The sequence below is a fragment of the Gekko japonicus genome, unplaced genomic scaffold (genome assembly GCF_001447785.1).
Source record: "Gekko japonicus isolate JY-2015 unplaced genomic scaffold, Gekko_japonicus_V1.1 scaffold1630, whole genome shotgun sequence".
Classification (NCBI taxonomy): domain Eukaryota; kingdom Metazoa; phylum Chordata; class Lepidosauria; order Squamata; family Gekkonidae; genus Gekko; species Gekko japonicus.
The window spans coordinates 392,514-405,096 of NW_015174889.1; the positions used below are offsets into that span (position 1 = coordinate 392,514).

The 12,583-nt window shown below is 51.6% G+C and overlaps 1 protein-coding gene across 1 annotated transcript in view; it reads left to right on the forward strand.

The window, feature by feature from the left end:
• Window positions 1-12,554, forward strand: part of TANC2 (tetratricopeptide repeat, ankyrin repeat and coiled-coil containing 2) — a 378,694-nt gene extending 366,140 nt beyond the window's left edge. Inside the window, exons 24-29 of the mRNA XM_015424928.1 lie at window positions 182-357; window positions 1,800-1,932; window positions 3,463-3,554; window positions 7,727-7,873; window positions 9,174-9,274; window positions 10,529-12,554. Of these exons, the coding sequence (XP_015280414.1) occupies window positions 182-357; window positions 1,800-1,932; window positions 3,463-3,554; window positions 7,727-7,873; window positions 9,174-9,274; window positions 10,529-12,476 (2,597 nt within the window). The 3' untranslated portion in view covers window positions 12,477-12,554. The remainder of the gene's footprint in view (window positions 1-181; window positions 358-1,799; window positions 1,933-3,462; window positions 3,555-7,726; window positions 7,874-9,173; window positions 9,275-10,528) is intronic.
• The last annotated feature ends 29 nt before the right edge of the window (window positions 12,555-12,583 follow it).

Consider the following 12,583-nt stretch of genomic DNA (forward strand, 5'->3'; position numbering starts at 1 on the left):
TTATATGACAGGGCAATTGAGCAAATGGTCAGGCATAGGAAGCTAGAACACCAGGGGGTGAGAGCAAAAGGCATTCCAAGGGGAAACATGATGCTACATAACATTCAAAGGGAGACATGAGGCCTACAGGAATTAATATTTCTATACAATGCGGAAGTCACCCTTGTCTTGTTTCTTCCAGGGGCCTCCATTTCCCTGATGGACAAAGAAGGGCTAACTGCACTTAGCTGGGCCTGCCTAAAGGGACACCTTTCAGTAGTACGAATGTTAGTGGAGAGTGGAGCTTCTGCAGACCATGCGGACAAAAACGGGCGCACTCCACTGGACCTAGCTGCGTTTTATGGTGATGCAGAGGTGGTAAGTTTTGTCTGGGGAAAGAGAGTCAGAGTGATGCCTTTTGAGCATCAAAGCAATCTTCAGGAATGTCCCTGTCTCAAAATGAGCAAAAGCACACAATCCATCGCAGTGAGTGAGGTCCTGGCATTCCAGGCCATATGCAGCCTCCTTTGTCATGGGATGGTTGCTGTCTCCAGTCTGCTAAGCTCAAGCACCTAACTAGATGGGGACCAGTGTTCCCTCTAAGCTGAGTTAGTGTGAGCTAGCTCACAGTTTTTTAGCCACCGGCGCACACATTTTTGTCTCAGCCCAGGGGAAGATGGCCGAGGCTGGGGAGAAGCCGAGGAAGGCCCCGGAGCCGCATGCATTTTGGCCGGGAGCCGCATGCGGCTCGAGAGCCGCGTGTTCGCCACCCCTGGCTTAGAGGGAGCCTTGATGGGGACTTGCAACCATCCTCTTGCTGCTGGTTCCCAGGGGCATTATCGGGCAGCAGGGCCCAATGTGGAGCAGGACTGCTGCATGGGAGGAGGAAGGATTCCTGCCTCCTCTCCTCTACTGCCACAGATGGAGGCGTTGTTTTCTCTGGAGGGGAGCCAGCATGTGCAGGCATTCAGTGCCCACGCTGGCTTCCGACAGAGCAGATTGCTCTTCTCCCGTAGCCTCCGGGGCTGTTTAGCTGCCTTCTCTTGTACAGCAGTCTTGATCTGAATTGGGCCTTGTTGTGCATTGACTCATGAGTTGCTGTCAGAAACTAGCAGGTGCAATATTGCTGCAAGTCCCTGTAGTGAACTTTTGCAGATTGTGACATCTGATAGCTGCCTAGAGGCGGACAGGACGGGGGCATCCCTGCTCCTGTCCCGGTACACTGTGTGCTCACATGATCCATGCGGGTGATAGTTCACCACCCCACGTCCCACCTAACCAGTGCTCCCTCTAAGCTGAGTTAGTGTGAGCCAGCTCACAGTTTTTTAGCCTCTGGCTCACACATATTTGTCTCGGCTCAGGAAGGATGGGGCTCCAGAGCAAACTAATTTATGCAGTAACCAAATGGCCCGCTCACAACTTTAATGCCCCAGTAGCTCACAAAGTAGAACTTTTGCTCACAAGACTCCACAGCTGAGAGGGAACATTGCACCTAAGTAGAGGGCAATGTGGTTTGGGTTGGACAGAAAACAAATAAGATACACAATCCTGGTTTTGATTACCACAGTGAAAGGACCAGCTATTTCACTCTGACTCACTGCGGCCTACAATTTGTGGGCTGGTGCATGGACAGTCTTGCCTTTGGGAAGGGTTTGGGCGGGTTGGCTTCCTTGTTCTAAGGCTTCCAGCAATCGGATGAGGCGAAAGAGGGGGGAATCAGATTTGACCGGGGCCCCACCATTGAGCTCAGTATCCCGCCCTCACCTCTTTGAGACTTGGTTGCAGAAATGTGGTTGACTCAGTTGTTTCCTTATCTATAGGTCCAGTTCCTTGTGGATAATGGCGCCATGATTGAACATGTGGACTACAGTGGGATGCGCCCCCTTGACAGAGCAGTGGGTTGCCGCAATACTTCTGTTGTAGTTGCCCTTCTGAAGAAAGGAGCCAAGATAGGTAGGGAGGAGAGAGAGGACAGGACAGCCGGCCGCTTGGGTCTCCCCAGGCTCTGTGAAGGCGGCAGATGCCCACCCAGCTGCCTGGCCAAGCATGCATGGAGAATGCGCTGTTGGCGGGATGCAGCTGCTCCGGCGGGTGCTCTGGCTGTGGCGTGGTGCGGATGGCACGGGGGAGAGCCGTCCCTGCCCGGCTCTTGGCAAAGGGGTCCCGACGGAGGCTCCTCCCCTGAAGATGAGCCCCGGTGTGACGGTGGGGCTGCGCTGACACAGGGCTGCTTTCCCGGGTCGCCGCGTGACCTCCCTGCTCCCCTCCCCCGTGGCCTCTTCCGTGGCGAAGGGGGACTTGCCGGCGCCTTCGCTGCTTTGCTGCCTGCCTCTCACGGCTGCTTTCTCCTTTTTTTTTAAACTCACCTCCATCCATTTTTTTCCTCCCCCTCCGACAACTTTTTTTTTGTTTCTTTCCTTTCCTTCAAAGGCTGTCAGACGCTACCGAGTCGCCCACGAGGTACATGCCGCTGCTCCCCACGTCCGGCTTGGTGGCCTGATGGCTCTGCTTCCTTTTATTATATGGTTTTGCCTGCATGCTTTTCCTCCACATCCTGTAATATTTTAAAGTTTCTTTACCTTTGAATAATTATTTTTTTCCCATACTGTTGTGGAGAATAACTTGAACTCAAGACCGAATTCAACAATACAACGCTACTGATGTGTCTTTCCCCTCACGCCTGCTGGAAACTCTGCCTGTATGAGACCGCCCTGCTTAGCCACTAATTTGCTCAGTCAGACCCCCGATATTTCTGTGGGTTTTAAAGGCCAGTTGCAGCACTGGGCGGTTACACTGGACTGGATCAGACAGGGGGCGTGCACTTGGTCATTGAAAACACTTCACAGGTGTAAACCCTGTTTGAGGTGGAAATTGTTCCAAAGCACTGGCTTTTTCAAACTCTGAATGCTTATGTTTTGATTAGACAAAAGATGCCACAGAGCAGTTTACAAGACCAGATGTCCACATCACTGTATTATAAAATGTTTCAAATGGTCATAGCTGGGGATGAACACTTGGATTTCCTCAATTAACTAATTTATCCGTTTAGGTTATTTAGAGTCTGCCTTTCTCAGTGAGCCTCAGGGCAGATTGCACAGGGCCAAGGTCAGTGCAATCAACAGGATGGACAGTCAGATTACAGAAATTTGAAAACAGAGCATGAGCATTTACACATGATGTGTGAAATGGTGTGGAAACTGGAGCACTTTCCCCAGAACAGAATGCCTCGTTTCCCACTGATGCCCGCCAGTGAATGTTACTCATACACCCTTCTGGGACTGTCTCCACCAGTTGCTGAAATGAAAGAATGTGTGGAAAGGGTGCCTTTTCCTGGGACCAGAGAGCTCCGTGGCTAGACTGCACCAAGTTGTTCTCTCCAGCAGACATTTCCCCCCCAGGCTATTTTTCCACCTTAGCTTCCTCCCTTGCCCGTTTTTGCATTGTATGAGTTTTTTTACCCATCATGCATCCTGTACACTGCAGGTCCAGCCACTTGGGCGATGGCCACCTCCAAGCCAGACATCCTGGTCATCCTGTTGAGCAAGTTGATGGAAGAGGGGGACATGTTTTACAAGGTGAGACGGCCACGAGTGTTGGTCACAGGGCTCCAGGTGCTGATTTGTTTGACGCGTGTTTATGTGTGCATGTGCTGCTCTTGCTGTTGCCCAAGCCAGAATCTCAGCTTTTGGGTTAAAAAAAACCCCCAACAAAACACGTATTTTTTGAGCCCTGTGGACTGTGGGAGTAGGATTATGAGTATGAGATCCATGTCTCATTTTTAAAAAATCAAAAACCATAGGAGGGCTGAATAGATGTCAAGTAGTTATGGTCTGTGTCAGACTCTTGAACAAACTTACTCCCAACAACACACTCTTAGCAGTGATTTGTTTACTGAGCGATGAGAATGTGTCAAGCTGAGACTATCTGTGTCAAAACTGACCCTCTTGGTGCCAGTTCTGGTATTATACAGAATTCAAACAGCCCCCCTGATGATCAGTCCAATCACACCGACCCATCCAGCCTGCCTAAATCCACTATGCACCGTTGGCCCTCCCCCAACACCTGCAAGCTTAGTATCTAGCAGTGTCGGCCGTCCAAGGTCAGGCATGCATACTTCCCAGAGATAGGAGGCCCCACTTAATGCAGTTACATGCTCTTTTAGCAAAGCAGCTCTCACACTCACACGCTCATATACTCCCTCCCCCCAACCAGAATGACAGAAGACAATAAGCATACAGAACCAAAGAACAGCAATAACCATGGCCAATGAGAGCCGAGTTTGACAGCCTGGGGGAAAGGTGGCACGGTATAGCCGGATCGTGTCAGATTTCGGAAGCTAAGCAGGGTCGGTACTTGTCAGGGAGACCACCCAGGAAGACCCTGCAGAGGATGGCCATGCCAAACCACCTCTGCTTCTCACTTGCCTGGAAAGCTCCTTGCTGGAGTTGCCACAAGTCGGCTGCAACTTGACAACAGGTACATACTTGGTTAAGGGTTTAGGGTTTCACCGCTCTGCAAAATTCCCAGCGACTAGAAGAAAAGCACAATCCGTTATGCAAAATGAACCTACAGTGTGGCTAATTTGCACCACTTAATTATGTCACATAATCTGGTGCAGACTTTTTAGTTTTCACCAAGTATGAACAGTGCTGATAGTAGCTTGATTCAGTGATTCCAGGGAAACATCCTGGTTGCTGATCCTGGTTGCTAAGCATGAGAGACAGAAGTCCTTTGGATGCTGCGGTACCTGAAGGCCAAAGGCAACCTCTGCAGAGAACCTCCTTTGAGGGTTGAGATTTCCAGCCAGATGTTTCATGTGTCCTCCAAGAGACTTTTTACTCTTGGGTTCCTTTAATCACACCTTCCTTACCTTCTGACACTGCCAAGGCCAAGGCCATGCATCTGTGCAGCCTGCACTTTAGTCTGCATTTAATGCCGTGGCTGATGGGCATGGCAGGCCACGCCTTGGCCCAGCAGAGAAGGTGCCTGTCTTTCCCAGTGGCATCTCTAAGCATCTGACAAAGAGGTCAGGAAGTTTCTGAGTGACTGTGTCCGGTTCTATGAAAAAAATCCACAAGAAGAAAGCCCACAGAAAAAAAACCACGGTCATAAATGCTCACAGGGGAAAACCCCACGTGGAAAAATGCCCACACGGAAAGAAGCCCACATGGAAAGAAACCCACATGGAAAAATACCATGTAAAGCGCCATAGATTTTTATAATGGTGGATAACCATTCATCTCCACTTATGAGAATGAGCAGGTATTACCTATATTTTATATTGTTGTTTTAGGATTAAAACATGTCATGTTCACATGCAACAATTTGTGTTGTGATTCTATCAATTATAATCAAATAATAATTTTGCTATGTTATTAGTAAATTACTTCGTTACTATACAAAAGTGGCCTGTATGAAGAGGGCTTCAATACTCTTGAGTGTAAAGACTTGGAAGGGAAAATGCAGGAAATAAAAATGACCATTTTGTTATCAAAGAACTTTATTAAAAAGGAAAAACAGTAACAACAGAAAGATCTTACATTAAATTATGTGTAGACTGTCTAGTACACCTAGCTTTTGAACAACTATATGGCTTAAAATTCATTAAATAATTAATATTTACTTATTTTGTTATTAAAATTAAAACTATAACATTAAAATAAGTGGATTTCCTAGCTTGATTTCCCTTTACTTATATTTTAACAAATACAGTGTGGTACACCCAGTGACCATGACAAAAGACTACCTAACCCTAATAGTAAAAGCAACAATGATTTAACAACAGCATTTAATAACAACAATAATAACAATAAATTAACAACAACAACAATAACGCAGATATACTTCTTCATGGCAAATCAGCCAATCTCCTTAAGTAATTAAGTTTGTTCTACCAGCTCATATTGCTGCACAACTATGTCAGATTTCCTCTTTTTCACCTCTGGGTGACCTGCCTGTGCATTAGCCAGGGTTCCTTTGTGGCAAGCCAGGTCTCTCTGCGGTCCGTCCAATAGAGAGTAGGGAATTAAGAGCACTGCATGACATGGTTGCCACGTCTGTTATTATTTCTTATTTAATGTTAGCTTTACTTTAGAAATTACTTCATAGCAACATCACAAAGGTTGACAAATAGTAAATTAAGAAATTTAAAGTATTTAATTTTATTTTAAAATATTTCTGTATAGAGTTTAATTTCTGTTGTTACTGTTTTCCCTTCTTAATAAAGTTCTTTGATAACAAAATGGTCATTTTTATTTCCTGCATTTTCCTTTCCAAGACTTTACACTCAAGAGTATTGAAGCCCTCTTCATACAGGCCACTTTTGTATAGTAACGAAGTAATTTACTAATAACATAGCAAAATTATTATTTGATTATAACTGATAAAATCACAAATTGTTGCTTGTGAATATATATAATACCTGCTCATTCTCATAAATGGAGATAAATGGTTATCAACCCTTATAAAAATCTATTTTTCCATGTGGGCTTTTCCCCGTGTGGGCTTATTTCCACATGGGCATTGTTCCTGTGAGCATTTATGGCCGTGGGCTTTTCTTCCCCTGGGCTTTTCCCCGGTCACCCACCGTGTCCTGTGTCTAGAGTTGCCAACCTCCAGGTAGTGGCAGGAGATCTCCCTCTATTACAACTGATCTCTGGGCGACAGAGAAAATGGCTCCCCCGTTGGTCGGCACGAATCTTAGCCATTCGTTCATGTGGGCTTACAAGCCCTGTTGAATATGCTGGCCGTGGCTGAGGCTCTCGAGGAAGACTCGAGGAGAATCTGCGAGTGACAGGAGCAGAGGGGGCAGGCAGCCTACTCCCAGCCACTGAGCGAGAGGAGAGCCCGTTCGCAGGAGGCCTGGGTCGGTGGCAGGAGGCATATGGAGCAGATTTCCACAGGCCGCCACTGTCTGCCTGAGGGCTGTACGAACATGCTCCAATAAGGTAAAGGTCAGAGGTCATTTCGGGGGGCACGCGGGGGAACGCAGTTTCCCGGGGTGAGGTGCAGGGGGCGGGGCACACGATGAAGCCCCGCCCCCTGCTTCTGGCCGCCCCGCTTCCAGCCCTCATTCAGCCAGGAGGAGGCAGGAGAAGAGGGAGGGTAAGTTGCTTCCTCCCCGCCTCTCCCCACCCCTGCCTGCCTGGGGCCAGGGAGGGCCTTGGCGGGGCTTCCTCGCACTTCCGCCGGCCTTGCAGGTCCACTGCCGGGCCCCTGATGTCAGGGGGTGTGGCATATGCTAATGAGTTATGCTAATGAGTTCCCCTAGCTCTTTTTCTACGAAATGACCCCTGGTAAAGGTAAAGGTTCCCTTGCTCGAAAGCCAGTCGAACCCGACTGTAGGGTTGCGGTGCTCATCTCCATTTCAAAGCCAAAGAGCCAGCGCTGTCCGAAGACGTTTCCGTGGTCATGTGGCCGGCATGTCACAGTTAATCCAGGCCAGCCACACAAGAAAAAGCCCAGCATCCTTTAAAGACTCTGCATCTCTTAAATTTTTCTCTCCTTCAGTTGGAGCAAGAAATGTCAAAAACTGACAGACATTAAGCTGGATGTTCTGCAAAGGCAGATCTTTCGGGGTGGTTTCTAAGCAAACTTCTATTCAGCTGCGAGTGTCCCAGTGTCCCTGGTGTTTTGTGGCTCAGCTATGCCGGCATGCTCTGCCGCGCTAGGAGGTTGCTTTTCCACTACTGTGGCCCTGAAGTAGAAAACTCAGTGGTGCCTTTTGACCTGTTTGCCATTCTGCCAGAAAGGGAAGGTGAAGGAGGCCGCCCAGCGCTACCAGTACGCTTTGAAGAAGTTCCCTCGAGAAGGGTTTGGAGAAGACCTGAAAACCTTCCGGGAGCTGAAGGTGTCGCTCCTCCTCAACCTCTCTCGATGTCGGAGGAAAATGAACGTAAGTGGACCTTCCTTGTCTGAGGCCCCTCCCGGACACACCCCTTTCCCGGCTCCCGACCCTGTGCCTGACCACTCCTTGACCAGACTCTTTCCCAGAATGGCCTTTAAAAAACCTCCACCTCTTTGTAACCTGGTTGTCCTTCACAGAGCACTGGCATTTTACAGTTCTGAAACAGCCAAGCAGTGATTTGAGATTTGTTTCAAGCAATTAAAAAAATCATTGCCATATGAAATAGCTGTTACAGCTCTCTGATTTGTTTTTTTTTAAATTCTGTGTGTATGCAGATTGGAGGATACTGGTGGAATCAGGGTGGATTTAACCATGGGGTCTAGCGGTGCCATCCTGAACAGAGTTACATGTCTCTAAGCATTGACTCTGTGAGGACTGCTCTGTTTGTCCTATGAAACTGGTGTTTTCCTTAGAACAGCGACTCACTCGGCAAACATCTCCCTTCCCCCCAGTGCCCGTCCCTCCTCCTCCTGGAGCCGGGCATGCGAACCACGAGTTGGGAAGGGACTGATGCATGCATGTGCGTGCGAGAGAGAGAGAGAGAGTTTGTGTGTGTGTGTGTGTGTGTGTGCTGCTTATACTTGGGATCCAGTTGTGACTCAGCAGTCTTTGTCCTGTTAGTGTTTTCCTTGGCAAAGACTTCTAAGGAGTGGCAGGTTTTGCTACAGGAAGCCCGTGCCAACCAAAGCCCTGAGAATGGAGCCAGGTGCCCTTTTGCCTGCCAGCTGGTCGGGTATTTTAGGGAAGGAGGCGAGAAGAAAGACCCTACTCCTGTGTCAGTCCGGGCGGTTTTGAAGGGCTGCATCTTTCTGTTTGGCTAACACAAAAGTTTCAGACATGCCGGCACCTGACAGGTCCTTCGACTCAGAATTGGAAATCTCTGAATCGAGAGCGTTGCTGGATCTGATTAGCTAGGGATGCCTGTGTCCGTCTAGTCCGGCTTCTTGGTTCCAAGAGAAGTCATCATAAAGACCCAGGTCACCATCTCAGGTTCACAGTGCTGGCAGCGCAAGAGCTGCCCCAGCAAAAGCAGCAAGGAGACTTGGGGGGGGGGGGGGGACTCACGAGGAACTCACACGAGCCCAGCTTGGACGTGTGTAACTTCTGATTTCACAGAACCTTGGTTGGATCCTTGGATCCCACCTAAACTGTGACATACCTTAAAAAGTACCCAGCCCGCACAGAAAAATACATCCATGTCATATTTATTTTCTCTTCACAAATTTTGTGTGCGCGCGCGTGTGTGTGTATATTCAATGACTTATCTACACACCTATTGTGATGGCAGGATTTTGGAATGGCGGAGGAATTTGCCACTAAAGCACTGGAGCTGAAACCGAAATCTTATGAAGCTTACTATGCGCGAGCAAGGGCCAAACGCAGCAGCAGGTGAGAGGAGTGCCCGAGAGAGGCGAGAGGTTCTGTCCTCCTGAGGTTTGGATGTGACACACTCCAGTCGCCCCCCCACCCTCCACACAGGGAACCAGCAGCCAGGGCCGGGCCCCCGAGGGTATCGCCCAAGGGTCAGCGGCTGAGCACTCCCCACGGTTCCCTGTAGAGCGGCTGAGGGTGTTCCCAGCGCATCACCCCATCACCACCAGGTCCTCGAAGGACGGTCCCGGGGTGGCCCACAGCCAGGAATCCTTCCGCGTGGTGTGCAAGGTGACTTGTGACAGGGGAGGGGGAGGGGGGGCCGGGGGACCCAGTGGTGGCTGGCGCACGGGGGGGGGGCTGGCTCCTTTTTGACGGAGTCCCCTCCCAGGCTCCTGACGGGGTCTTTGTGCTCCTGCCACTCCTGGTCTCTCTGCTCAGCTCGCGGCGTGGATGTGTGGGATTTCGTTTGTGCCGAGGGCTCCTGTCCCCAGGAACAGAATCACTGCTGTAGAGCAGAAGGCTTTGCAGTTTAGCCTGTCCGTCGGGCCTGGGCTACGACTCCACTTTTGGGGGTTCAGCTCCAGTTCCTCAGCTCACGGAGCAGTGCAGGCAGAACAGGACTTCCCCCCCCCCCCCCGCCTCCACTGTTTGCCATAGGCTGTTCAGAACCCTGACAACCAAGTTCCTTACTGAGGCTTTCCCACATTCAGTTTCTGAGGGTCTGCAATAGCTTGTCTCTCAGTATCGCCTTCAGCTGCCAGGAAAAGTCAAACTTCTGGGGTTATCAGGAGTGAACTGGAGCATTTTTGGTTTTTTTAAAAAAAAATAATAATCAAAGAAGGACCACAAAGTGCATGACGGGTGTGGGGGCATTCGCTACCAATCAGAGTTTTGGTCAACTAGTTGACTGTTTTGTTCCAAAGCGACCAGTGTCCCTGTAAATGACAACCCACCTTCCCAAACTCCCCCCCCCCCTTGTGTTCCTCCGAGGGCGACTAGAGGCCCTGCTGTTGCCCTCCCCTTGACGGATCCCTCGTCAGCTAGCCAAGGCCTGGAGCAGCGTCTGGGCTCAGACACGGGCCTGGCACTCCCCTCTCGTCCCAAGAAGCAACCGCTTGTTTCCTCCGCTGTGGATACAAGAGAAGCAGCCACAGCCACCCTCCTGCCCATCGCTAGCAATGCTCCTGAAAAGTTTGTGGCTTATGAAGTCTTTTCCAGTCCAGAGTAACTTTCCTTTCTTCTTTTTGTCTCCTCTTTTGGCCTAAGCAGACAGTTTTCAGCAGCACTGGAGGATCTGAACGAGGCCATCAAGCTTTGTCCGAACAACCGTGAGATCCAGCGGCTTGTGATGCGGGTGGAAGAAGAATGCAAGCAGACACAGGCGCAGCCGCAGCAGCCGCCGCCGCCTCCGGTAACACCCGAACCCACACTGCAGCACGAAGAGTTGTACGCTGTGCAAGACATCTTGGAAGAGGACTACCAAGAGCAAGACGTCGAGAATATTTCTGTCGGCTTGCAGATGGAGTCACGGCCCAGCCCGGTGCTGCCGGCCACCCCCAGCCCACCCTCTTCCCCTGCCCCCCGGGACAATGCCTACATCTCCAGCTCACCGCTTGGCTCGCACCAGGTGTTTGACTTCAGGTCCAATAGTTCTGTAGGGTCACCAACCAGACAGGGGTATCCACCCGGTTCTCCTGCCCTCTCTCCAACACACCAGAATTCTCACTACAGGCCGAGCCCGCCGCACACGTCTCCTGCCCACCAAGCCTCCTCTTACCGTTTTAGCCCACCTCCAGTGGGTAGCCAAGGGAAAGAATACCAGAGTCCGCCGCCTTCGCCCCTCCGCAGAGGCCCTCAATACCGAGCCAGCCCCCCTGCAGACAGTATGAGCGTCTACAGGGCCCAGTCCGGTTCTCCGGTCCGGTACCAGCAGGAACCCAACATCAGCCAACTTCCTGGCCGGCCAAAGTCTCCGCTCTCTAAAATGACTCCGCGGTCTTTCCAGATGCTTCCGCTGCCCGTTGCAGTCCCTCAGCCGGGCCTCCGGTTGCAGCCCGCGAAGGCACAGATTGTCAGAAGCAACCAGCCGAGCTCAGCGGTGCACTGCAGTACCGTGATCCCCACGGGCACCTATGGGCAGATGGCCCACTCGCTGGCCAACAAGTACCAGGCCGCCTCATCGGAAATGGCGGCCGGCCAAAGCCGGCTGGTCTACCAGAGCTCCGTCGGAGGGCTGGCGGGGGACGGGCGGCCCGTGCAGCACGTCCAGGCCAGCCTCAGCGCGGGGGCCATCTGCCAGCACGGTGGGCTGGCCAAGGAGGACCTTCCGCAGAGGCCTTCTTCTGCCTACCGCGGCGGGATGAGGTACAGCCAGACCCCACAGATCGGGCGCAGCCAGTCTGCTTCCTATTACCCGGTCTGCCACGCCAAGCTCGACTTGGAACGTTCCTCCTTACCCGCCAGCCAGCTGGGCTCCCCTGACATCTCCCACTTGATACGAAGGCCCATGGCCGTGAACCCGGGCGAAATAAAGCCTCACCCGCCAACGCCGCGGCCGCTGCTCCACTCCCAGAGTGTGGGACTCCGGTTCTCCCCGTCGAGCAATAGCCTCTCGTCCGCCCCCAGCTTGAACCCTCCCTTCCGCCCCTCCGCTTCCATCCAGCAGATGGAGATTCCCCTCAAGCAAGCCTACGACAGAACCTGCGACGAGCTTTCCCCGGTCTCCCCGACGCAGGGCAGCTACCCTAGTGAGCCTGCCCGCTCCAGGACCACCCCTTTCATGGGCATCATAGACAAAACTGCCCGGACTCAGCAGTACCCCCATCTACACCAACAGAACAGGACCTGGGCGGTGTCGTCCGTGGATACCGTCCTAAGCCCCACGTCGCCCGGAACCCTCCCCCAGCCGGAAACATTCAGCCCGCCGTCCTCCGTCAGCAGCATTGCCTTTTATAACAAAACCAACAATGCCCAAAACGGCCACGTGCTGGAGGAGGACTTCTACGGTGCCCATGGGATGCTGGCCAATGGCTCCCGTGGAGACCTTCTCGAGAGAGTGAGCCAGACCGCTTCCTACCCGGATGTGAAGGTGGCGAGGACACTGCCTGTTGCGCAGGCCTACCAGGACAACCTCTACAGGCAACTCTCCAGAGACTCCCGGCAAGGACAGACGTCCCCCATCAAACCAAAGAGGCCCTTTGTGGAGTCTAATGTGTGAAAGAGACGTGTCTTGGAGACCCTTGAGCACACTTTTCCAGGATGAATCCCCAGTTGTCACACTACTGTTTTCCTCCCATCCCCCCCCCCCCGGGGTGGTTTTTTTTT